Genomic DNA, 27,782 nt, shown 5'->3' with positions numbered 1-27,782 from the left:
AACTGAAGTGGCCAACACGAGATTAACCAAGACGAGTCTAGCAAGACGAGACAACTGAAGTAGCCGAGACGAAAGCGACCGAGACGGGGCTAACCAAGACGAGAATCTGAAGTGGCCAAGATGAAACCGGCCGAGACAAGACGTCTGAAGTGGTCGAGACAAGACCCTCCGAGACCAGGCTGGCCGAGACGAGATGACTGGGGTGGCCGAGACGACTGGAGTGGCCGAGACAAGATCAGTCGGAACAAGACGACTGAAGTGGCTGAGATGAGATTAAGCCGATTAGAATGGCCGAGACAAGACCGGCCGAGGTGAGACGTCTGAAAGGGATCGAGACGAGGTGGGTCGAGATAGTTTTGGGGGCCTTCGCGTGGCTTCTAACGTCTATCGTGTTGTCACATTGGCCCGGATCTTGACATCCGTATGACTACTGACGTCCGTCATGAAACCTGCATCAGTGTCAATCAGTAGTTTTCCAAAAAACCGATCAATTGAATCCAAAGTTGAGTTACAAATTGGAAGGAAGCAAGAACAGATCAACAGAAGCTGGAGATAATTAAGGACCAACCATTCTTCCTTCATTTCTCAAGAAGCGTTAGAACCGATCGATTGCGCATGTTCTTATGGGATCAGCTTCAACGGTCGGATCATCACATTATCTTCGTGGTCCAGAATCTGCCAAGCACCAAATTAGTTGACCATAATCACGCTATAATCCTTCTTAATTAAACAAATAAATTTAAATAAGATCCAGAGGTAGCTTAATTACGTACATGGCAGTGGTAGAAGTAGCCAGGCTCCGCCGTCGCGTCGAACGGGAACGCTTGATCCGTCTCCGCGATCCTAAACTTGGCCACGATCGTCGTCATCGTCGACGGCGGCATCTTTGCCACGTTCTTCCACGTCCTCTCGTACTCCGGCGGGTACGTCACGCTGCCCACCGCGTGCGCCGCAATGTCGCACGCCGCCGGATCCGATAGCCTCTGCATGCACGCCGTGAAGTTGCCGACGTCCACCAGCTCTGTCGTCCTCACGGCTTGGAACGTCGCTACGTGGATGTGCAACGGGTGGTCGTCGCCGGTCAGGTTGATGACGTGCCACACCTCCGTGCTTCCTGTTTTCGGCGTCTCCGTCACCGGATCCGTCACGTTCTTCCCGTTGATCAGCAGGTGCGTGATGTGCCCCGATCGGAAGTACTCGTAAAAGGCGATGTACCGCGTCGTCGTTGCCTCGTCTTCGATTGCGGTCGCGTAGTCGATCAGGCTCGTCGGTAATATTGGTGCTCTGTTCGCCGGGATACGGGTTGGAGTTTGCCGGATCACGAACTTCATGACCCGACCCAGGTCGGTGCCCTCCACCGCCGTCCCCGTCGGCCGGTACGGATATGGTGCGTGGTTCAGCAGTTCGATCTCCGTCGCATTCGTCGCCGAGAAGTCCACGATCACGTCGAAAATCTCGGCGACGGATAGCAGAATGGATCGCGTGGCCACGGGCCGCGCGAGGTAGGATCCGTCGGAGCCGATCACGAAAAAGGGGAGGCGACCTCCGGATAGCGTCAGGTTGTAGTAGCGCGCGTTACTGACGTTCATGATGCGGAAACGGTACCTGCGCCGCCGGACTGTGAGGTACGGCCACGCCTTCCCGTTCACGGTGATGACTTGGCCGAAATACTCCGCCCGCCACTGCGGGTGCACCTCCGGCACCCTGCCGGTGGCGTTCATGTAGATGGAGCCGTCGGTGGCGAAGATCCGATCGGCGATGAGGAGCTCCAGGTCGAAGCTGCCGTTGGGGAGGTTGTACCGGCCCTCCCGGACCGGGTCTCGGATGATGTAAGCGCCGACGAGGCCGGCGAGGATGTTGACGCGGGTGAGCCCGAAGGTATGGTCGTGGTACATCAGGTTGCCGGCGCCCTGGACGTTGGGGTACAAGTAGTTGGGCTTGGTCCAGTTGGGGCCCGTGTCGGCGAAGCCGGAGGTGAACCAGGCATCGGCGTAGCCGTCGTCAGCGGGGGCAACGACGCCGCCATGGAGGTGGACGACGGTCGGGACACCGGCACCGTGGCGGGGTCTGGCGACATGGATGGTGGGATCCCAGGGGAGGATGTGGGTGGAGGGGAGGTGGTTCTCCCACGTCACCCAGAGCGGCACCGCGCGGAGCGCCTCGATGGTCGGCCCCGGAAACGAGGCGGCCGCCGCCGTGGTCCCGAAGGCGAAGACGGTCGTGTTCGGCATGTCACGGTGAAATTTCTAACAGTCAAGAAAACAAAAACCACCAAATTCATCACAAAAGATTATGAGGAAGATCTGGAGAGCGATCTTTTCACATACCCATGTGGTCTGATACATGCCGATGGTTAGATTTACGGGCGTCGGCCGAGAATCGAAGAGGGAGTAGCCATAGATTTTGGGGATCGACGGGAGCTCGTCGACATACAAAGTCAACGGCGCTTGCAACCTCTCCACCACTTGCTCGATGAGCTCCGGCAATGCCGGCGTCGAATCCTCTGCGAAGGCGCCACCGATGACAAGCAAAAGCAGGATCGAAGGGAGCAGATCCATGGCCCGAACACTCTGGCAACATCGTAGCAGAAGAGATGAGAAGAGAAAAGAAAAGATGAAGAAAAAGTATCCATGATATGAAGAATCTGTTTCCAAGGACATGAAGACACGGGGAAGAATACATTTTACTGAAACTAAAGCAAAAGACAGAAGTAGAGATGGTAAAATGAACCTGAAAGGGGGATATGCTCGCCTAGCTTGCGAGGAAGGATGCCATTGTGCAGTCAACGTGAGCTGCGTTGGGAAGAGATGGAATGGGAAGAGATGGAATATATTTTAAGGGTAGAGGGAAGTCACAAGTGTGTCGCAAAGTGGGCCTTAGGGTTTTGGGTAACGGCGGAAGCGCGCGGCACTACGGGACAGAGGAGAGCAGAGCAGAGGACGAGCTGCTCTTGTCTTGTCTTGTTCTGTCAACGGGGATTGGCAATGTTAGAATGGCATTTAGGACAAGAGCAACCAGGAAAATTTTGACCACAGTCATAAAGCATCAACCAGAATCTCATTCTATGTCCTAAATACTCTTTTGATAATACTTTTGATGTGGTAGAGATAAAAGTTCCAAGGGGTATGGTTTGGTATGTATGAGTCAACGCAGCGTAGCTCTCTTTGTATCTTAGTCAACGTAACCCTAGGTCTATCAGATTCGAGATGCGACTTGGCTCAAGTTAGCTGACTCATACATGAACTTGAGTCCACTCAATTGGCTCTTGATCGAGTCTAACTTGAGTTAATTTGAGTCACATCTAGATCAGTCACCTTTCTGAAGGATACAGCTGTTACAATAGACTGTCAATCACCTTCCTAAAAGGATGCAACCGTTACGGTAAGCTATTAGCTATCTTCCTAAAAGGATGCAACCATTACCGCTTTCTTAAAAGGACATAACCATTACAATACGTTGTCAGTTTCTTTCCTAAAATGACTCAATTGTTATAATAGATTGTCAGTCGCATTCCTAAAAGGACGTAACCATTATAGTAGACTGCCAACCTCCTTCATAAAAGTATGTAGTCGTTATAGTAGGATGTCAACTGCCTTCCTAAAAACGTGCAATCGTTATAGCAGGTTGTCAGCCACCTTCCTAAAAGGACTCAATCCTTACAACAAGCTGTCAACTGTCTTCTTAAAAGGATGCATCCATTATAGCATACTTGTCAACTACTTTCCTAAAAGGACGCAGCCGTTACAACATGCTACCAGCCAACTTCTTACCATCTTCCTAAAAGGACGCAATAGGAAGTCAGCAAAGTCATCTTTTCACCTGTATAAGGTAATGGTGATACCACCGGTGAGGTATGTATGATGCGCGAGACACTCAACTTTGTTATTTTCTCACTTCGTTATTCTCTTTTCCACTTCGTTTTCTTTCAAGATTGACTTGAGCATCAGAGGAACTACACCAAGATGCACCTTGCTGCTTCCTATTGATTTTTTTCAATAAAATAGGCTATCTAAGATCTTATCCGATAGAAGTTGACTAGTTAGGATTTGACCCAACAGAAGCAACTCCAATAAAGGTTGACCTAGTAGATAAAGGTTGACCTAGTAGAAACCAACTCGGCAGAAGACGATTGGCTAGAGCTTCATTGGGTAGAAACTAACTCGGCAGAAGCAGATTCGATATAAGATGATTTGTCAAAGCCTGATCCGATAGAAGATGACCCTCTAAAATTCTACTTGGCAGAAGTAGATCCGACAAAGGTTGACCCAGTACAAATTGACTCAGCAAAAACCAACTTAGCAAAAGTCAACTTGATAGAAGACGATGAGCTAGAGTTCAATCTAGTAGAAGATGATTCAACATCACTCAATCCATTTTTTTTATCTTGGACCGGATTAACCTTTCTTTTTACCTAGTATTAGATTTGCATATATATATATATATATATATATATATATATATATATAGGTTTAAGGTTGAGTGATCCAATTACCAATTGAGTTGAATGATCATGATAGTCTAAGTGAAGTGGATTCATCAGATTACATAGGGACAAATAGATTAATGTGAATGTCCAAGTGGTCTGGTATCCGAATGACCAAGTGATCAAGTGATAGATTTTATAATGCCCGAGTTCTTGAGCGCCCAATTATCATGGATTCCAACAATCTCAAGCACCAACGATCCAAATGTTCATATCCGAGTGTCGAGTGTCCGAGCGCTTGAGCACCAAAGATTTCATGACCCAAGCCCAATTGCATCAACTACAAAAGGGACACATCCTTTGATATAAGTGGGTCTTTTTTTTACCACTCTTCTCTCCCTCTATATAAGTTAATGATGTCAATATTGAGAGGTATGGTATTCTCCACTAATTCTTTTATTTTATTACTATATTTTCTTTGGAGTTTGACTTAAGCATGGAAAGAGTCTTGCTAAAGCAACTCCCCACATATCCTCTGGCGTGTTATTCTTGCACAGTTGATTAGTCACGAGAAGAAAACTCTATTTTTTTTCTTTTGTAAAAAGGTGGAATCTGTCACCTTAGCGGCCTCACACGATCGTTCCCACGACCATTTATGAAGAGGTAAATCAAAAATTACAATTGATCACGACGCAGGAGGGTATAAGAAAACTCTATCCTTGCCATGTGGTGCGGTGGTAGATTTCCGCCGCATCATAGGACTAATATCTTTGAGGTAGATTATACAATTTTAAAATTAGTCGGGTGAAATCTGGTAACAAAAACAGTATGCACAAGCAGCACAAACAATAAACCTTCTTCCACCAATCCAATCAATTGAATTACACAACCAAAATCAACTCAAAGCAATTCAAAAGCCGACTTTCCAATCAAATTCTCATGGAGGAAGATATCTCATGGCTTCCTGCAACACCCTCCTGAACCTCCTCACGTCCAGCGTTATGCTCTGCTTGTCGAGGAGCACCGCCCAGAGCGTGTCCCATCCCTGCCGATGCACCGATTCCGGATCCCTGAACACCGGGTGCTCCCTCGGATACTGCTTCACCAGCGAGCTCTCCTCCTTCCTCGCCTCGTACTCCAAGTACTTGACCCCCATCGCCGCCGCCGACTCGCCGTACTCATGGTTGCAGTCGTGCCGGAGGGCGCCCCAGGGAATGATCTGTACCAGCGTCGCGTTCGCCGGAAGGAAGATCATGTTTGTCAGCTCCGCCCCGTGGACCCCCACCATCACGTCGCAGGAGTTCACGACGCCGGCGAAGCGCGACAGGTTCTTGGTCTGCTCCGGCCCCATCGCCACCACCTTGAACCCCAGCCTCCGAGTCAACGCGACGACCTCCCTTTTGTTGGTCAGCTCTCGCGACCCCTTTCTGAGCATGAGCAGCAACCTCGGTTTAGAGTAATTCTTCCGCTCCCCGATCGATCTCCTCTTCAGCGACAAGCTCAATCGCAGGAGCTCCCTGAAGTCCGCCATGGAGTAGTTGCCCGGCGTCTTGGTCGGGTCGATGACCAGCTCGCCGTGGCTCATCAGCCCGACGTGGGCCTCGCCGGAGCAATGCACCCGCTCGTCGCCGTCCAAGTTGACGACCTCGTAGCGCGACATGTGGTTCAAGATCACGGCGTACTTGTTGACCCAGCGCTCGTTGAAGTTGGTAATCAGGAACCGGACGCGACCGCGGTAGTGGAACGAGGTGATGAAGAGGGGGATGAGGACGTCGGAGAAGTCGTGGAAGAAGTTCCTGCCGGCGAAGCCGCCTGTAGAAAAGACGACGACGGGGACGGCGTGGCGGACGCCGCATTCCCGGGCGGCGTGCGCAGCAGAGACGGAGATAGACAGTGGCCGGATTAGTTCCATGACCGGCGTTTCCCACTTGCGAGCGTAGGGGCGGAGGGAGTACGTGGTGTTTTCCGGCAGGCCGTCGCGAGGGGACATGGCGAGGACGACGGAGGAGGAGGAAGGCTGGATTCTGACGTCGCCCTGCAACACGCAGGTGTCCGTCCGGCGTTGAGAGAAATCGCAGGAAATTACAGCCTTAGAAATCGCATTTTCTGCATCATTCCGACAAAAAAGAAACGCATGATCTGATCTGCTCACAGATTCTCGCTCATCAAACGAGTAAAATCAGAACGATCACAATCTGACCTGCTACAGAATCGATGATCAGTTCAGTATCGTTGCTGCTCTGTTGCTGAATCAAAGGATTTAGTGTGTGCTCTTCGTCTGCATTATTTCCTACTGCCTTCTCCTCCCTCTCTGAGCTCAAAGCGATTGGTTTCACCATCATTTCGTCATCTGAGAGTTAAATGCATTTTTTGTGGGTTAAGATTCAGAATGAATAAACACAAACAGAAATCACACCCAAAGTTCATAATATTGACTACAATGAAACAAAGTGATCGAAATTGTTGCCTTATAACAAAGTTTGCAAAGAATTGGATGATCACATCTTAATAAAAAGTAAGTTTACAAAGAATCATGAAGACGCACCTTGTTCATCAGTGGTTCTTGTGTTCTCTTCAAGCACTTTGAACTTTATATTGACTAACGTAGATAGCTGCAAATTCACTGTACATATGGATAAATTTACTTAGACATGAAGCACACAGAGTGTCTAATCCAAAAGCAAATAGTTGACTCACAGAGGGAGCTGAGAGGATCCATCTGTGTCCTTAACCGAGTCAGGAAGAGGAAAGGAGGAACAATCAAGAAGGCCAGCAGCAGAAAGTGGATAACCTTCGCAGACGGAATCCGGCCGGCCATCGCCGTGAATAGTCAGTTGCGGCTGCAGCCACCACCAGCAGCTGGCTTATCTCCTCTAAACTGTCTCTCTCGTCTAGTAGGTGTGGCATGAAAGCAAGCAAGCAAGGAAGGAAGAATATCTTCCAGCCATGCCTCCAAAGGGGGATGTTGACATCCCAATTACCACCTATTCCTTCCACTCACACATTTCAAAACATATATACACAAATCTTTTTCTTTTTCTTTTTAAATTTTTTATTTCAATTGGTTGTTCCCTTTTGTAGGTTTAAATTGGAGTTAATCTGTCTTTGAGAATTCCATTGCTTTCAGCAACAATGCATATTTGTTTTTGGGGGTTGCTACCAAATGCATGGTGATCGAAGGGAATAGGACAATAGAAGACAGTTGCCAATATACCAAGTGGTTACATGTTTGTTTGCTAGCGTATTTCATGCTTTGGCCACTGCTTGAATGATTGGCATTGGTGTTATCCATATGTAAGTAGCTAGTGTTGGAAAATTAATTTTGAACTAATAAATTTTGAAAAATATAATTTAAGTGAGTTTTGTCCTATAAATTAAAAAATGATAAAAAAAATTAAAATCTATATTTTTGAGTAGATAAGTTTAAAATATTTAATTTTTCAAAATTAATTTTATTTTAGATGAATGAGAAGTTAATTATTAAAATAAACTTAAATAATAACCTATTATAGAAAGGAATATAAAATTGTCTTGCGTAAACTTTCCTTATATTATGGTTTGTGTTGTTAGAATTTAGTTGGTTCAACTCAACCCATGTCTGGATTCGATGGGGGAGGTGTGTACTATCGAACGAGCACATGCACGCGCATTGGGTGCTTTAGGGCTTAAGGAGCCTTTCTTTATGTATAATTGTGACTTGTGGCTCCGTGTAATTCGGTGATATGATAATCTCCAATCAATGTGCATTTGGCTATGCGTACGATGTAGATGGATTGGATTCACTCAAATGAAGGGTTAGTGTGATCCTTTAGGTGATACTGGATCTAAGCCGTTGAGTTCAAAATGAATGACTCATAATACATCTAGGTGAAGGGTCAAAGTACTCATTCAGATGAGACTCGTCTTAATAGTGCACTAGGAGCACTTAAAATCGTTAGAAGGAGATAACATGAATAGTGTACTTGCAATAAAAATCACTTTCTTTCTCTTGCTAATTACTTAGTAAAATCAAACACACTTATTAGGATAATTATAAAGACATACACAAGTAAAAATATAATATTTTACTTGGTTCACAATCCCCTAGGATTTGCTACTCCAAAGCCTATGCACGACGTCATACATTAGCTTTCTCCTCTTTGTTAAAAAGCCGAAGACGGAGAAACCTCTTATACAATATTGGAGCAATACGATAATAAAACGAGACTTTTGACAATGAAGTAAACAGTAGTTAGCACATGTATTTGAAGTGTGATTCTTTGTCTTCGAGCCTCAAACCTTCTTTTATAGCCTTTGGTCTCCAATAGTCAACATGTTGACGTGGCACTACTCCGATAGTCCAAGCCTTTCCGGTCGCCCACACCTTGTTGAGCCAACACCTCAACCTCATCCATGAATAGATCGCCCTTTATTTGATCTAGATGATGTGACGTCCTTTCAGTTGTCCAAATACTTAGTCAATCCAGAACCATCTGACTCGATCTTGTGCTTTGCATGTGCATGCTCCGCATGTGCATCTAGTCATCCAGGTCCTTCCACTGGCCCGAACCACCCGAATCACTTAGATCTCAAACTTGTTCAACGAGTAATCATTACAACACATAGGGTTGCCCGATCCCTTTTTGATCGGCTAACTCTGACTTGGCCCACTACGACTAAGTCTATCTAAGTTGAGTTTCTACTCTTATCCCAAGTACAATTCACTCAACTCAGCTCACAATTTACTTGAGCATTTTTCCTCTTGACTTCTCATTCCTTAGATGTACCAAGCCATCCCTCACTCCCCATGCGTCTTTCTCGTTTCACGAAAGTACTCTTTCACCAAACCTCTCGTCCCTTGGATGCAACGAGTATGCCGACTCATTTTCCACGTCATCTTTCTCGCATGCTTGCATCTTCTGTTCCAAGTTCAGCTGTCTCTGATACTACTTGTCCTTCTAATCCCTCGGGTGTTCCATACCATCCTTCTCTGTAGTCCATCGTGTTAGAACCAATGATGTTGCTAGAGAGCGGGGTTGAATAGTGATTCGCTTCATTTCTCGATCGTCGATCGTGTGTTCATCTACAAGATATCAATGTGCAATGGAAAATACAAATAACACATAAAATGAAACAAGCACAAAAAATACCTCAATTTTACATGGTTCGGAACTCCTAATTCCTACTCCATAATCTAGCATCTTAGTGGTAGCACCACTATACTTTCTCCTTTTAGAGACCTTCTAGAAACTATAATCCAAGTGAATCTTGCTTTATTAGCTTTTTTATTGCTTTGGATTGCTTCTTGAAAGTCTGGAATGCAATAACACTCACCCACAAACCCTCTAAGAATCGTCTAAGAATAGATACACGAAACCCTCTATGAAACCTTCGTTTATAGGCTTCAAGTCGAGGTTGAAAACTGTCTAATAGTCGATCGCTTTCTTCTATCAATTGATTGATCTAGTCAAGATCTGAACGTTGCTCTACTTTGTCGACCCAATGGTTCTATCCAGCTCAACAACAAGACTACTCCTCTCAATCAATCGATTGATGGTGATTAGTCGAGTTGCACATAGTACTGTAAATCCTAAAATCCTAAATAATGTTATTAGTTGAGTACACTACTTGATTGATGCACCATAAACCCCCTCAATAGTGACATTAGTCAAGTGTGCCACTTGATTGATGAAACATATTAGTCAATTGATCATACCACAAACCCCCTCAAACCTTGAATTCATAATTTAGGATTATCAATCGATTGCTATTCTCATAGCAGACGATTGATACATCTATTTCAACCTTATCGAGGCTAAAATCTCACTTTACATAGTATCCGATTGACCTTAATCTACTAGGACTTTACTTACATGTCTAACATTTGATCTTTCATGACCTGTTAGGACTTCCTTTATTGTCAAGTGTCTGGTCAATCGCGATCCACTTGGACTTCTCCCGTATCAACTCCCTATTGGACTTCCAACTGTTAAGTATTTAATCAATCGCAACCCACTTGAATTTTACCCTTGCGAACTCCTAAATGTCTGATCAAACATAACTCACTTAAACTTCTCCACAGTCAAGTATCTGATTAATCTTGACCTACTTGATCAACCATCAAAAATCAAATCAATCTTGGTCAACTTTGACTTGAGGTTGATTGCATCAATAATCTCCCCTTTTTACTTGACATTTCGCTCTCAACCATCAAACATATTGATTATCTGTCAAATATCTAGTCAATCTTAACTTATTTGACATCTCGCTCAACCATCAAATATATTGATCAAATATCAAAATTTAACTCAAGCCAACTCAAACTTGGTCAACCTTGACTAGAGGTTAATTGCATTAACATACTAAACCTTGAGTCATCAGGTAGTTCTGTGTGTTCTTTTAAGTCCTTATACACTTAGACACATATATCAAGCACAAAACAAGACCTAACTTAAACTCATTTGATCAAACATCAAAACCGTAGTCAACACCACTTAGATTCCAATGATCTCCCCCTCAATTGCTTAGGGTACTAACATACTTAAGTCATAGAATTCAAATGGATGAATTAGATACACCCAAGTGAAGGGACAATGTGTTCCTTTACATAGGATGTGATTTAGATCATTGAATTCAAAGTGGATAGATCATATCTAATTAAACCAAGAGGGCCCTCCAACTTTTCATAAAGTATAAATAGGGCTTCTCTCTTTGCAAATTCATTCATTCAATTCAAAGTACAAACATTCCATACTTGTAGTTTAGAGAATTCAAAAAATATCTTCATTCGAATCTCTTGTCATTTGTAATGCGGCTATCACAAGATAGAAGTCGTTGTATCTTGGAAGATGATTGTCATATTTTGTGAATACCGTGTATGGGGTATATTTGTCTTAAAGAGATAAAGTCTAACTCTAATCTCAATTTTGCCTAAATGGTGATATACTGTCATTCTGCTTGTGCTTAGATTGCACCACCATTATCAACTCCAACAATGTATGAAAAATGCTTGAATTCATTCATTCTATTGCAAATGGTATAAAGTAAATTTTCAATCTATTTCAATTTCAATGTGCTTAGCTCCTGCATGAAAACATCATTATGGGCTAATGATATTAGCAAGATTGTTAGAATTTCACTTAGTTAATGATATTGCTCCAACAAATTTAGGTGTAGTCGGTTAGCTCGTTTACAATTCAACAACTTAAACTAGTGGAGTGTCGGTATCACAACGTGGATTATGTCCTCTTTAAATTCTTAACACACTTCTTAGCTATCGTTACACTCCTTCTGGTGGTAGACATACCTTCTTCAACAATGTTGTCACTGACTTAATATTGTCAAATAATGACTTAATAATGTTGGTTGTTGAAGCATCTTTATGTATGTTGACACACTCTTTTGGGATGACTTATTCTTTCAAATAGTGTCATCTTTGATTACATCCAAAGCACACAATGGGCTCCTAGATCTTTACTTGAGTAGAGTTATTTGATCTTCCCTCCAAGTTCACATCTTCAATTTCTCTAGACTTATCTTCATCCCATTCCTTGAAAATTCAAGATGGATGGTTCCTTGCTTGACTCATCCAACAAAGAGGATCTAATATCCTCATTGACTTATTTAATAAGTGGACTTTGATATTTTTTTCTTGTCTTTCTCAACATGTGGAGTTTTCAAATTTTCTTCAATTCCCTCCACTTCTTAAAAATAATTTTACAGCAAATATGAATTCTAACTAGTCTTGCTAGTTTAGCAAAGTCATACAAAACATCAATTACTAGCACTAGATGTTTACATAGTTTGGAACCCTCAATTTTAGTCCATAGCCTATGACTCATCAATGGATCACTTTGAAAAACCACTATCTTTCACCTTAATAGTGAACTACCAGAGGTTGAGAAACCTACTGCACCATGTAATTACAAAAGAATTACAAGATGCAAGCTAAGAGAGTAAGGGATCCAATAGAATTCAACAACTCTATTTTCATTGACTCCACTTTGCTCCATATTTATAGCCTTCATCACCTCTTCATTCTTTACTTATTGTTACATGATCTATTGTCAATCAACTACCTTCTCTAATCACTTCAGTCTGAATTTGAACAACTATCATTAGATTCCAAAATCAATTAACTAGGGCACTATAACCCCTAGGTCATTCGATTGTTGTAACACAACTTTGTTAGATCAATGGTTCTTTCTCGCTTGTTGTAACATTAGTCTATTGGACCTTAGCATCAATTGACTAATTCCATCTCAATTGATTAACTAGTCCCTTAACTTTGAATAGAAATATTATGGTCATTGGTTGATTACTTGAGTTGATTGAAAGTGAGATTCATCTTAATGATTGAGCCTTGTCTAAGTTGAGATTCTATCCTCCCCCATGCATATAAGTTTTTCAACTCTCATAATTTGTTAGATCTTACCTTCACAACTTGACTTCATTGTAACTATGATCTTTCATCAAGTTATTGGTCCCTTGAATGCATTGAGCCCTCGATTTGCTCCCTTAAATTCATTGTAACTATGATCTTTCATCAAATTATTGGTCCCTTGAATGCATTGAGTCCTCGATTTGCTCCACGTGTGTGTTATTCTTCACTCTTCACTTACGTAATGCGCCTCCATCGACTATCTTTAATATTGCTCTCAATGCTCTTCGACTTATAATTTTTTAGATGTCTCATTCCATCCTTCTCTAATTTCTATGAATTGCGAATCATCCAGTCGCCAACATGATTGTGCCAAGTCAAACTTCAAAGCTGCTCCAATATTGTTTTAATAACTTTTTTTTTTCAAAATGTCCCTAAGTTTCATTAACGTTAAAACACCCTTAAATTAATTTTTTTTTCAACTTTCAAATGCCATAATTTTAATTATAAAATGAACACATTGGGAGATTTAACTTTATTAAAATATTAAGGGTATTTTTAAAAATCTATTAAATTTAAGGGCATTTTGACAATTCCCTTTTAAATTTCATCTTGGTTAGGTCTTATTATTATTATAAAAATTGAACCGGAAATCAAATTTTGGCCTTCGCTTTCGTCTTCGATGCGCCATGGCTCGGCGGCCCGAGCCACCTTCTCCATCCAAACCGCATCGCCGCCGGCCTCCGACCTCGCCCACCTCCTTCTGGCCGCCGCCCTCTCCAATTCCTTTGCACAGTCGCCCACTGCCACCCCTAGGATCGACGGTCCCCTCCCCGAAGCAGCCGCTCTCCACGTCCTCCGCCGCCCCTCCCTCCCTGCCGCAGCCAAGCTTTCCTTCTTTCGCTGGGCCATCTCCTCCGCCGGCTACACCCCGTCCCCTTCCGCATTCTCCGTTCTCCTCCGCTCTCTCTCCCACTCCCGACCGCCTCTCCTCGACTCGCTCCGTCCCCTCCTCCGGCAGGCCCTCTCTTGCTCCCCCATCGCCGTCGATCCCCCCACTTTCCGCTCCGTTCTCGACGCCTTCCTCCGCTCCGGCCGCTTCGACTCGGCTATTTCCGCCCTCGCCGATGCCGAGGAGCTCGTTGGCCCCAGTGCAGCCGTCGTGCTTCTCACTCCCAGCACATACACCTCCATCGTTCTCGCATTGCTTCAGAAGTCGCAGCTCTCGCTCGCCCTTGCCCTGCTCCGCAAGATCCTCCGCGCATCCATCCTCCCTGACGCCCTGCCCTGCAATCAGTTACTCGTCGCGCTGAGGAAGGCCGATAGGAGGGACGAGTTCCGCTCATTGTTCGACGAATTGTGCCAAAAGGGGTTTCTTTTTGATATTTGGACCTATAATATTTGCATCCATGCCTTTGGATCCTGGGGCGATTTGAATCTTGCTCTTGGCCTCTTCAAGGAGTTGAAGACGAAGGAACCCCGAGTGCTTCCCGATCTCTGTACCTACAATTCAATCTTAGGATCCCTCTGTTATGTGGGGAAGATTACTGATGCATTGCTCGTCTACCAGGAGATGAAGGAAGCTGGTCTTGGACCTGATAAGTTCACTTACCTGACACTGATTAATGGTTGCTGCAAAACCTACCGTCTTGATGAAGCTTGTCGAGTGTTCCATGAAATGGAGTACAATAATGTGCGTGCTGACACTGTCCTCTACAACACCCTTCTAGATGGTCTTCTGAAGGTCCGAAAGCTAAATGAGGCATGCCAATTGTTTGAAAAAATGGTCTCTGAGGGGATCCGGGCCTCATGCTATTCCTACAACATTTTGATTGATGGATTGTTTAAAAACGGGAGACAAGCTGCTGGCTTCACTTTGTTCATTGAATTGAAGAAAAAAGGTCAATTTGTGGATGCCATCACATACAGCATTGTTGTGCAACACCTGTGTAAGGAAGGCAAGGTGGAAGAAGCACTTGAATTGGTGAAGGAGATGGAAGAAAGAGGGTTGATGGTCGATCTGGTTACAATTACATCTCTACTTATTGCTTTGCACAAAAATGGGACATGGGACTCGCCAGAACAACTTATGAAGTATGTGAGGGACAGTGCCGTGTTGCCAAGTGTTCTCAGGTGGAAGGCTAGCATGGACTCCCTGATGAAAGGCCCACAGGACAAGAGCAAGGACTACACCTCAATGTTTCCTGTTGTTGCCAACCTTAGTGATATTATGAATTGGATCAACTCAGCACCTAGCATGAACACCGATGCTGCCACTTGCAATACCGAGTCAAAAGATGAGTGGTCTTTGACACACTACCTGGATAAACTTGCCGACAGATCTCATTCTTTTGAGAATAATTCTCAGAAATTAACTGACTTTAGAGGGTTGAGAGTAGAAGAGAAGCGAATTGATTCTTTTGATATTGATATGGTTAATACATACATGCCAATATTTTTAGCAAAAGGTAAGCTAAGCTTTGCTTGTAAGTTGTTTGAAATCTTTGCCTGGCTGGGAACGCAACCTGTGAGCTATACCTACAATTCTTTGTTAACTTCATTCATCAAGAAGGGATATTTGACTGAAGCATGGAAAATTCTTCAGGAGATGAAAGACAAATTGTGTCCTGCTGACATTGCAACCTATAATCTAATAATTCAAGGATTGGGGAAAATAGGAAAAGCAGAGCTTGCAAGTGCAGTTCTTGATCAGCTGTTGAAGAAGGGCGGGTATCTTGACATTGTGATGTACAATACTTTCATTCATGCATTGGGAAAGGCCAAAAGACTAGATGAAGCCAACCAACTTTTCAAGCAAATGGTTACTAGTGGTATCAATCCAGATGTTGTGACCTTTAATACCTTAATAGAGGTGCATGCTAAGGCTGGCAAAGTGAAGGAAGCCTATAACTTTTTGAGGAAAATGTTAGCTGCAGGATGCTCCCCAAACCACGTGACTGATACAATCTTGGATTTTCTTGAGAAGGAGATTGACAGGTTGAGATATCAAAAGGCTTCATTCAAGCGTGAAAAGGAAGAGGCTGATGGTGATTGAAAAAAGCAAAAGAAAAATCTGCATTTGCTTCTTAACACGAGAATTTGGAAATCACTGTGAGAGATATGATCCCTTGATAATGATAAATATAAGTAGAAATCACCAGATAGCCACAGGGGTAAACTAGAACTTTTCGGGAGACATGCCTCTGAAAAAGTTTCCTGATAAAACTATTTAACACTTCCTTACTCCTAAAAATCCTGTATGCCAATATATTGCAACAAAAACTGAACACCTAAGAAGATATGTGGATGTTGTCTCTGAATTTCATGTAGCAGATATCTTGAAATACAAGAAATTGCATGCACATGCAGCAGTTGCATGATGCACTTTGGAAAGTTTTGAGCCTAAGTTTCAGAATCAATGGGATATTGGCAACTACTCAACGATGTACCAGGAAGATGGCTCTTTAGTGTGGTGACAGAGATGGTTTTCAGAGATTGGAAGGGATGAAATTGCCCAGACTCCTTTGTGTACTGTAGAAATAGGAACCTTAGTGACTGCAGTATCCAAATGCATCAATAATTGTTCCCGTACAACTTATGCTTATGCTGAAGTGACTCAGGAGAACAATATCATTAGACATTGCTTCGTTTGGATGGGGGAGTTGATGGATGCTGAGGCGAGCTGGAGGACAAGACCTCTATTTGCGACTCATGAACTCAAATTTGGGTAAACTGTGAGAGTAATGTGCACTATTGTTGTAGATGATGTGGAGCATGAAACCAACTTTAGGAAATTGAACTTTCAAATGAAACAAATGGTTGGTTTCACCTAGCAAATTACTGTGAGAAATATATTTTTATACACATTTGACCTGCAAAAATGATGACAAGTTAGTTCCTTTTAATATAAAGATCATCAGGACCACCTTTTAGAACAAAAACTTCTTAGAAATTTATATTTGCGGTCCTTTTGGCAATCAGGCACATCAGGCAATAAGGAAAAGAATGATCATATTAATCTTTTGTTTGGTCTTTACATGATATTGTGGAAATCCTCTGAGCAAATAAAAGGTATATATGCATTCCAAATTGAGCATACATGTTTTGAAGATAGATCTGCTATGAAAAGTGATTTAAATAACTCAGCTTCCTACCAGACATATGTTCGGGTATAAATTCCAATTTCATTGCCTCTGATGAAAGTTTTGAAGGGGGGCCTGATGAAGGCCCAAAACTTCAACTTATTAATTTTGTTGCCATACTTTTGCCACACAATTCCTCTGATTCAAACAAGCTGGGGTAAGGAGGTTTTTGGCATAGTTTACACTTGCTACCCGTCTATTCCTCAACAAATGATTCTGTTTTATGCCCTAGCTCCACCATGTGACTTGGAGGAGAAGGTGACCTTGGGAAGGCAAAGCTGATCGCTTGATCTTGCAAGCAGGAGTATATCTGAAATTGTTCCGGCACTCCCCCAATTGCAAGGAACACCTCCATATCGCTGAGAGAAGGTGACTAGCGCCTTAACTGCTGTTTTGCAGTCCTGCATTCCCTCCAAACAGCAGCTTGCTGCACTATCTGCAGGTTTGCATCTTGGTTTCCACTGTATGTGTGTTTGAAATTTTGCACAAGATCTACTATTTGGAGCCTGTCTTTGAATTCAGATTTGAGGTTGAGGCATAGTATTTCACCATTTCATTTGAGTTTGGAGGGTGTCACAATCTTTATAGGTACCATATGCAATCTCTGGTCTCCCTTCATCAACCCTTCACAAGACATTGTTGTTATCCTAGTAGCTGCAACATTTTGTAAACATAATGGTTAATGTAGTTACTATATTTTTAGATATCTAACATCACCTATTGAAAATGTGGTTTCTAGATTTGTGCTAATAAACGGTTGAAATTTAAACTGTTTTAAGTTATAAAGCTCACTGTAACATTTTGATATTATGATCTGTGAGTTCCTATAAATACTGCGTTACGTGATGTAGAAATGTCATAGCATGAGGTTTGTTATTGTGGACAAGCATAAATGACCATGTATATTGCACATGCTATTGGTCAACTAGATCAAACCATTCACTTAGTAATGTGATCACCTTTTTCAGTGTGAAAGGAACCACTGGGTAGTAGTTGGTACATGCTAGTCATTGGGTATATGCCAATCTTTGCCCAACTGCTACATAATTATCTTTCCACTAGGACTGAGTTGAGCAGGATGAGTTTTAAACATGATTTTGACCTCTAAGTATATTTAAAATTAACTAGTTTGTTTCTTTGCTATAATATGGTTCTGTATAGAGTGATATAGTAGTTTTCATCAACTTGATCCTATTTGCAGCAAATTATATATTCTTTAACTATAATTACATTTTGATAATTACTCCTTTTTAGTCAGCTTCATTTAGATGCACTGATCAAAAGTCGTATGAGAATAACCTGCATAGAGAGAAAGGTGCATTTTATTCTGATAATAGTATATTTTTTCTCTGTCTTCTTAGATTGCTGATGCGTACATGTGTATGTAACTGATCAGGACTACCAGCACAGACTTTCCATAGGTATTTCAGATCAAATAACCAGTTTCTGGCCAAGTGGCTAACTTGTCTTGCTACCTCTGAAGGCCCATCATCCTCTACTGAGCTTGAGGTTAACAATATAGAGCTTGAGAAGTTTGACTTGGATAATCAAGTATGCTCCTCAAAAGCAGTTTGCCTGCTTTTTCTGGGAGGTATGATGGAAAACCTGGGTTTATATCATTCCATGGCTACCATTACTAAATAAATGAGGTTGAATCTATTTCAATGAAGGAAAGATGTATTATTTGGTTTGCTGCACCAACTGTATTGGTAGCCTTCTTGGTTTTCCCCTTTGTTTTACTTGTGAAAGATACTTGATATGTTTTTTAAGGACTCTCTGTTAACAGGTATACTATCTTGTATAATTGTGATATTAAATCATAGATTTTATGATATTTTATATTTATCTTCTAGAATTTAGATTAATTACTTTTTTCTCTGCACTATCTTCTGTTGGAAGATAGTGGGCTCTCAAAAACTTATTAGGAAGAGGAGGAATAATAGTGTAATGACTTGTATTGAAAAAGACTTATCTTACAAAAAATGATTTGTTATCAACTTCACATTACATGAGTATTTATACTACTCAATGGACATTTCTAAATCACATATTATTAATTAGATATATGAACTTATTCTATCTAGATACATGAGTTACAAGATTCATGTTTCACTTGGTTCATGTATTTCAAACATTTATTATGGATGTATTCAAGTTTAATTCAACTTCTAACACTTCTCCTTAAACTTGAATCTTCCTTACTCCAAGTATGAACCTCAATCTTTGAAAATCATCAAATTTGAGTGACTTTGTAAGAATATCAACAACTTGATCCATAGTCATCACATACTCAAGTTCAACTTCTTTCTTTGTAATGTATTCTCGAATAAAATGATATTTTGTGTCAATATGCTTGCTGTGTTCATGAAATACTAGATTCTTTGCTAAATTTTGAACTGACTTATTATCAATTATGATCTTCGTAGTATCTTCTTATTCGACATGAAGTTCCTTTAATAATCTTTTCAACCATATAGCATGACAAATACAAGAAGTAGTTGCAATATACTCAGTTTCATAATTGGACAATGTCATAATAACTTATTTTTTTTAAACTCCATGAAATTGTATTATTTCCCATAAAGAATATACAACCAGTTGTGCTTTTTCTATTATTAATATCTCTAACAAAATCACTATCACAATAACCCATTAACTTGTAGTTGTTAGAAGATGAATAAAGAATACCATAATCAAGAGTACCTTTAACATAACAAAGTATCCTCTTTGCTACTAACATGTGAGATTAAGTTGGATTATCCATAAATCAACTCACAACTCTAACTGCAAATAAGATATCAGGTCTTGTACAAGTCAAGTATCTTAAGAAGTTGGACTAATCTTTTCTTCTCCTTGCTTCACTTTGGATAGTTGTGCACCAAATTGCATAGGGATATTAATTGATTTGCAATTAAGCATGTTGAATTTCTTAAGAACCTCATTCACATATCTTTCTTGAGAAATAAAAGTTCCATCCTTGATTTGCTTAATTTGAATTCTCAAGAAATAAGTCATGAGTCCCATGTCAGACATCTCAAGTTCATGACTCATCGTTATTCTGAATTTTTCAATCATTTTTTGATTATTTCCTGTAAAAATAAGGTCATCCACATAAATGCAAATAAGTAAGAAATTCTGACCTTCTTCTTTCATATAGAGTGCATACTCATGGAGGTATTTTAAGAAAACATTTTCTTGTAAATAATTATTAAGTCGGTTTCAAACTCTTGGTGCCTGTTTAAACACATGAAGTGCTTTTTTTAGTTTCAAGACCTTGTCTTCATGCCCCTTAATCACATATCCAATAGGTTATTCAATGTAAACATCCTTATTAAGATAAATATTAAGAAAAGTAGATTTAACATCTAATTGATAAATTTTCCAATGATTTTGAATAGCAAGAGATATCAATAAGTGAATTGTTTCCAATTAAGCTACTGGAGCAAATGCTTCATTATAATCAATACCTTATTTTTGCTTATAGCTTTTAGCAACAAGTCTTGCTTTATACCTTTCTACTTCTCCATTGGCATTCCTCTTTGTTTTGTATATCCATTTGACTCCAATAGTCTTATGGTCTTTCGGAAGAAATACTAACTCCCAAGTATCAGTCTTCACAATGGCTTCAATTTTTTCATTCATGGCTTCTCTCCATTTCTCATCCTCTTTTGCTTTTTTAAAGCTCAAAGGTTCAACATCTGCAAGTAAACAAAATAAATTCATTTCATCAATAGCATGAGTCTCATTGTGGATATCATTAAGGCTTTGATATTTTGGAGTCTTTTCTCTTGAAGATGATCCTGATGTGATTGATAACTTAGGTGTATGTGGAGTTGTTAGTGGAGTAGATTCCTCTTGAGCTTCTTGTTCTACATCAAAGTAAGGAAAGAAATCATAAGACCCTTCTTCCTTGGCACTCCAATCAAATTCTACATCTCTGCTAATCACAAATTTACTTCTGTGTAGATTGTACTATCTGTATCCCTTGGAATTTTCATCATATTTGATGAAAATGAGTTTTTGACTCCAATCATCTAACTTAGATCTTTCTTGTTCATGGATGTGCAAATGCAATGGATCCAAATACTCGTAAATGTGATACAGTTGGCTTCCATCCACTCCATGCTTCTTGAGGTGTCACATTCTTCAAGCTCTTAGTTAGAGATCGATTTGAAAGATACATAGCACAAGCCACAGCTTCAATCCAAAACTCCTTAGGCATGTCTTTAGACTTTAGCATACTCCTCGCTATATTAAGTATTGTTCTGTTCTTCCTTTTAACAACTCCATTTTGCTGGGGTGATTTAGGAACTATTAAAAGACAATGAATTCTATGCAACTCACAAAAATTATTAAATTCATCAGATATAAATTCACCACCTCTATCAGTTCTTAATGCTTGAATTTGATATCTACTTTCTTTTTCAATCAGAGCTTTAAATCTTTTGAATGCATCAAATGCCTTAGATTTTTTTGCTTCAAAAAATAAACTCATATCTTCCTACTGAAATCATCAATAAAGAGAATAAAGTAATAATTTTTACCAAGAGATTCAAGTTTGATAAGATCACAAACATCAGCATGAACAAGTTAAAGTGGTTTGATTGCTTTGGAAATGGATTGCTTTGGAAAACTCTTTCCTGGATGCTTGCCAAGTAAACATGCTTCACATAATTGATCGGGGTGATCGATCTTTGGAATTCGTTTTATCATCTTATGATCTCTCAAAGTTTTGAGTCCTCCAAAATTCAAATGACCAAATCTCATATGCCAAATCAATGATGGATTTTGTATACAGGTCATATAGGTCTACAATTCTTCAAGTCCAATAAGAACTTTCTATTCTTAGATATAAACATTTTAATAATAGAGTTAGAATCTTGATCTCGTAACCAAAGCATATAATCTTCCATATGAATTTTGTAATTTTTTTTCTAAAAGTTGACCAATACTTAAGATATTGTTAGTCAATTTTGGAACATAATAAACATCATAGAATTTTATGGCCACCATTTGTTGTTTCAAGGAGAATTGTACCTTTGCTTTCAATTTTGACTTTTGTATTATCTTCAAAGCTTATAAAACCTTTTATGTTTGCATCAAGCTCCACAAATTTACTTTTATCACCCATCATATGGTTGTTGGCTCCATTATCAAAATACCATGTGCTTGTTTTTTCAGTAGAGTTCTCCTTGAGTGTAAGAAACAAAGATTGCTTAACATCATTTTCTTTATTTTCTATTGGATTTGCCTCTTCATCTTTCATGTTTGAATGACACTCCCAAGCATAATGTCCAAATTTATGATAAATCTGAAATTTATTTTTTCTATCATCATACCTCACATAATTACCTCTTCTTCTTGCTCTTCTATGACCTCTTGCAAATGTTTGATTTCTTTTATCAAACTGAGAAGGTTGTTCATCTCTCCCTTGACCATGATGGTCATATACTGAATCTTGGCCTCTACCTCATCCTTGGCCTCTACCTCATCCTTGGCCTCTACCTCATCCTTAGCCTTGACCTCTATTAAAAACCTCTTCTTTGATCTTCAAGTTAGTCTTTGCTTGTAACACATGTTCTGATTGTTCTTGCTTTCCACGGTTCATCATTTCTTGATGAGCCTGTAATGATCCGTTTAATTCATCAATGGTCATGGTCTCTAAATCTTTAGATTCTTCAATTGCAACAACAACGTGATTAAACTTTGTACTAAGAGAGTGTAGTATCTTTTTAATCACCCGAACGTCAGACATGGTTTCTCTAAGTCTCTTCATTTGATTGACAATAGCAAAAACTCTTGTAAAATAGTCGGAGATATGTTCACTCTCCTTCATAAATAGTTGCACCTTCACCTTGTCCACTCTCATAATAGAGTTGCGAAGCATCTCCCACACTTTCTTTGATGTTGTCTCATTGACTATCTTCTCGAACATGATCCAAACTTTGATGGATGATAGTGAGAGCATGTTGATCCTTCTTTCTTTCTTTCTCTAAAACATCCTTTTGGTTTTGAGGTAGAGTTGCCACATCTAAGGGCTTTTCAAAACCATGCTCAATAATATCTTATACTCCTTGGAATCCGAGTATAGCCTTCATTCTAAGTGATCAATTCCCATAATTGAGTTTGGTAAGTTGGGGGGTATTGGAAAGAAAAGGATTTTGATGTCATTGGCTTTGATACCACTTTGTTGGAAGATGTGAGCTCTCAAAAACTTACTAGGAAGAGAAGAGAAATAATAGTGTAATAACTTATATTGCAAAAGACTTATCTTATAAAAATTACTTGTTATCAACTTCACATTACATGAGTATTTATACTACTCAGTAGACATTTCTAGACCATATATCATTAATTAGATACATGAATTTATTCTTCTAGATACATGAATTACAAGATTCATGTTTCACTTGGTTCATGTATTTCAAACATTTTTTATGGATGTATTCAAATTTAATTCAACTTCTAATATTTTTAAGGACTCTTTGTTAACAGGTATACTATCTTGTATAATTGTGATATTAAATCATAGATTTTATGATATTTTATATTTATCTTCTGGAATTTAGATTAGTTACTTTTTTTCTCCGTAAAACAATCATTTTTCAGTTAATATTTTTTAAAAACTGCTTTCCTGTCATTTTTTTTTCTATTTATTCCATCTTTTACCCTTCTCCCTCCCCCTTCCCCTTTCTTCATCCCCTCATGCTTGTCATCATGAAGTTATGAAGGTACAGAACAACTTGAGAGAGTAAGCAGGAGAGAGAGAGAGAGAGAGAGGTATAAAATTAGAGAAACACACAAAAGGAAAGAAGGGAAAACGATTAGTTAATGTTGCCTCCAATATTTTATAAAGTTGACACCTATTTCAATCTGGATCAGTTGAGCCAACTTGGGATCAGATTAGTTGGTCTGAGATACACTGAGAAATCAGTTACTCCTCTTAAGGTATGTCAATGGATCTTCAGAAAAGGAAGCATAAGGTGGAGATTGGCAGAACTTGAGATGGGTTTTTGTTTGGCATAGGTAAGATATGTTGGGAGGTTTTGCAAGAATTTTTGTCGAGATGGGGACAATGGTTGGGTGGAGTTGAATGAAGGTTGAACTAAAGAGTCAGACATGCAACTCAATGGCTATACAAGTTTGCATGTCTCAGATCTCTTGAGAGGCTTGTCAAAGTTTATAGGCTGACTTCAATTACTGTAAACACAGTTATATATATACTGGATTTTATATTATATCTTACTAATTAGGCATTATATGTTATAATATTAGCTTAATAGTCAAATCCTTGACTATGTGAATCAAGAAGTTTAATTTAAGTATTAGTAGGGATAGCAATGGGTTGGATAATTGTGAAATTTCCACTAACAATATCTGTACCCATTAAGAACACCTGCACCCACCCTATACCCCTGTTGTTCTACCCATACTCATCACATATCATGAACATAAGTACTCATATGTATTGGCTACTCACAGGCACCCTTCAAAAACTCAACCTGATTTTTATATTCAACAAGGAAAAGAGAGAAATTAAGGATTTTTAATAATGTGTATTATATATCATTAGGAAATCAATGGAATTCCTTTGGTACTTGTTGCTTGAGCTTTTAAACTCTAATATATTGGGTCTTTGTTACTTTGCTCAACCCATTTATAGGAACCTAAAAGTGATTAAAAGGGTAGGTAGTCATGGGTACTCGAAGATACAATTCCCATTGTCATTCCTAGTTCCATAGTCATTAATCATTACTTTATTTGAAACCCAAAAAAACTTAATCTGTAATGATTAATAATCTAATATTAGTGATTCATATTTAATTGTCTTCTAATAATATAGTGTTTCTTTTTATTCTAAATTTGATATTAACATTGATCATATAACTAATTTATTAGTAATAGTGTTGATGATTGTATAATTTGATAATTTTTATAATCTAATAATATTTGTATTATATTATTAATGAAAGATATTTAAATTGAATATCATATTGTCAATGTAATGTTATTTATCAATAGGTGTGTAGTCATTATAAACTATTTATTAATTATAATAGACAATAGCATTAATACTTAATTGTTTGATACAATTTTTTTTCTTCTTTCTTTTTTGTGGTTTCTGGTTTTATTAAGCCAATAGGATTGACTCTGAGGTTTTTTGGTTTAGTGGATTCCAATACTTATTCATGAACTATGTTGTTCCCTACACATCAACAAAGTAACATTGCCATTTACTAGTGACAATCAAAGGCAATCAGAAGGAGAGACAGAAGACAGAAAGTGGAGACAGGAACAGGGATTAAGGGAGAAAAGAACTATCTGAAAAAAAAAATAAATTCAATTTTATTCCAATTGTGTGTTTCATTCAGTTTATTCATATGTCACATTTAATTGATGGATTTACTTTGATTTGTGCACTTAGGTAAGTTTATACAGGGATAAACTGAGAAAAGTTTTTTTGTGTACTTAAAATGGGATCTTAGTTTATGTATCTTTTATGGTCAGATTCTGTTCCTGATAATAATTGGTTCCATTTTCGACCTATATCATTTTTGCATACGTGGATAAAAGCCAGTGTTTAGGACCTCATTCAACCCTCTCATTTGGTCAAGCTGGCACTATAAGTGTCAGATACATTTCTCTTTTATGACCATATATGCATGTGAAACAAAAAATATTAACATATCCTGGATACTTCTACCTAGCTTATAGTAAGCATACTGAATGCATTTCTGCTGGAACAGATTCATGTTATTTTGGCCTCTTGATATTGGAACTTCATTTTGTATTTATTTATACATACTAAATACTCTGTGTCAGCACGTGATAAAACATTATTTTGAAATTCTTATGCAACCTAACTGCAAAAAATCTAATTTTTTTTTGCCTTTTCTTTACTCAGTTGCTCCTGAACATGAACATATGAGAGCAAAAACTGGAAGAGTTTCTGATTCTAGTCCTTGCTAATTACTGGAACATTATATTCCATTATATATCATTGCAACTACTCAGAATGGATTGGAAAGTTTAATACTAATGATTTTTTTAATGACTGATACTAAACCAAAATATTGTTTTTTATCATATCGGTAAAACTGACCGTTTGTAGTGAATCCTAGAGCTTGGAATTGTGGTGTACCAGTTTCTGTAAACATTCTTTCCCAAAGTGTATTTGTGGATTTGCTATTTATGTAAAGAAACAAGATTGCGCACTCTGCATTTTCAGTAAAGAAAATTTGTATTAAGTAGAGAGATCAATTATTTTATGTTTCACAACTTAATATTTAATAGTCATGACACCAAGAATTATGTGAGATACTGCTTTTTTTTTTTTACATTATGTAACCTCGATCTTTTCAATGCATTTCTGGCTCTCAGCATCTGGGTTTGATGCATGGTAAAATTTTGTATAATGGTTGCCAAATTTTGCTTTTATATTGGAGTAAAGTTGATATTTTGAAGTTTCATCATGGTAATAATTCTTTTTTCTGTATACAGATTTTCTCATACTATTCTTTACAGAAGCTCTTTCCTATAGTGGAGTTGCAACCTTTGTTCTGGTAGTTGATGTTCTACGGAGGTCTGTCCGAGCGAAAGAACCTAAGAAATCATACAGGTTGAAATTCAATGCGTCTTCGTTTAACTTCTGTAGTAACATCTGCTTTGGCACTAATAATACTTTCTTCTGACAATGGACTTTGGTTTGGCCATGGACTGGGCCATCAGCCTTTGCTATTCTTCTTCAACAAAAAGTGGAATCTACCACCCCAGTGGCCTTTCACGATCGGTCATATAACCATCTGTGAGGAAGTAAATCGGGAAACTGCAGTTGGCGACGCACGATGGAGAAGGACATTGTTTCAGCTTCGTCGAGATTCAGCCTTTGCTACTCTTGCACCATACTTGGTTGGCATCGTAGTACGGTTTTCTTTCGAGCAGCATGCTTCTCGTAAAAAATCACCTGTGTGGCCAGTCATTCCTATTATCTTCCAAGTGAGTATATAACCACAGGTGTTTTTTTTTCTGTTGCAATTTCCTTATCTGCTAATGGCATTGTCTGATTTGGTTGTAACATTGTAAGCTTTTTTCATGATTTCAGATATACAGACTGCATCAGTTGAATAGGGCAGCTCAGCTAGTGCCGGCACTATCTTTTTCAGCTAACATCTCCTAAGGGACTAATTGTTCTACAAATCCTTGGCATAATTTGCATTCGTCACTTTTTCAGCTCTGATGAGATTCCTTCCTCCTTCAGAACTAGCCAGCTTCCTGTAACAACTCGTCGATTTGTTACCATGGTTGACATTGAAAACTCCATGTCTAGCAGACTTGGTGTTCTACTCTTCCCTGATAAGTCTTTCATGGGGTCGATCACACACGTTAGGCACAGCATCTATCTTTCCTGAACTGTTGCTTGGTAGCTGTCCAAGGGATGCAGAATCATCGACCAAAAATCAACTGTTGATTCTAAAAGCTAAGCTTTTGTTTTTTTATAGACCGCAAATATTGTAATCAAGGTTTAAAATATTAAACCGTGTCAGAGTTTCGGTCTCAGATCAGAATGATACAGTTTTGATACCGTATTATATCATACCGATATAATTTTGATATTTTTAAAATATAAAATATATTAATTAAAATAAAAAATTTAAATTAAATATTTAAAAATTAAAATTTTTTATAATTTTATAGATTTTAATAATTCCTATTTAAATTATTTCGAATTATAGTTTGAATTATAATTAGTAATTGATTATTAAAATATAATTAAACTTTAAGTTTTAAAAATCTAAAAAAAGAAAAATTGTGGACCGTGCGTGATCGGTATGTGCGGTTTGCGTGCGGAGTGTCGCTA

The 27,782-nt window shown here is 39.3% G+C and overlaps 3 protein-coding genes and 1 pseudogene across 4 annotated transcripts; 2 read left to right on the top strand and 2 right to left on the bottom strand.

Annotated features, from left to right (window-relative positions):
• Positions 1-512: 512 nt before the first annotated feature.
• Positions 513-2,800, bottom strand: LOC141828278 (multicopper oxidase LPR1 homolog 1-like). The gene is made up of 4 exons (XM_074715675.1): positions 2,731-2,800; positions 2,328-2,570; positions 774-2,246; positions 513-675 (listed from the first exon to the last, which is right to left on the bottom strand). The coding sequence occupies exons 2-4, from the start codon at positions 2,556-2,558 to the stop codon at positions 622-624; spliced, it is 1,758 nt and encodes a 585-aa protein (XP_074571776.1). The 5' UTR covers positions 2,559-2,570; positions 2,731-2,800; the 3' UTR covers positions 513-621.
• A 2,430-nt stretch (positions 2,801-5,230) lies between these two features.
• LOC141828078 (alpha-1,3-arabinosyltransferase XAT3-like) lies at positions 5,231-7,307 on the bottom strand. Of its 2 annotated transcripts, none has more exons than XM_074715436.1 (4): positions 7,215-7,296; positions 6,969-7,046; positions 6,624-6,773; positions 5,231-6,529 (listed from the first exon to the last, which is right to left on the bottom strand). In XM_074715436.1, exons 3-4 carry the CDS (start codon positions 6,763-6,765, stop codon positions 5,361-5,363), a joined length of 1,311 nt encoding a protein of 436 aa, XP_074571537.1. In that variant the 5' UTR covers positions 6,766-6,773; positions 6,969-7,046; positions 7,215-7,296; the 3' UTR covers positions 5,231-5,360. The 2 variants fall into 2 exon arrangements, with proteins under 2 accessions (XP_074571537.1, XP_074571536.1); XM_074715435.1 differs by having other exon boundaries at positions 5,232-6,529; positions 7,121-7,307.
• Positions 7,308-13,464: 6,157 nt separating this feature from the next.
• Positions 13,465-16,763, top strand: LOC141828485 (pentatricopeptide repeat-containing protein At4g01570). The gene has a single exon (XM_074715928.1). It carries the CDS (start codon positions 13,465-13,467, stop codon positions 15,835-15,837), a length of 2,373 nt encoding a protein of 790 aa, XP_074572029.1. The 3' UTR covers positions 15,838-16,763.
• Positions 16,201-27,338, top strand: LOC141827218 (uncharacterized; annotated as a pseudogene).
• The last annotated feature ends 444 nt before the right edge of the window (positions 27,339-27,782 follow it).

The sequence above is a fragment of the Curcuma longa genome, chromosome 4, assembly GCF_044706935.1.
Source record: "Curcuma longa cultivar G26 ecotype Majalengka, Jawa Barat chromosome 4, ITB_CL_G26_1.1, whole genome shotgun sequence".
Lineage (NCBI taxonomy): Eukaryota > Viridiplantae > Streptophyta > Magnoliopsida > Zingiberales > Zingiberaceae > Curcuma > Curcuma longa.
This window is presented reverse-complemented; position numbering and strand designations above follow the sequence as displayed.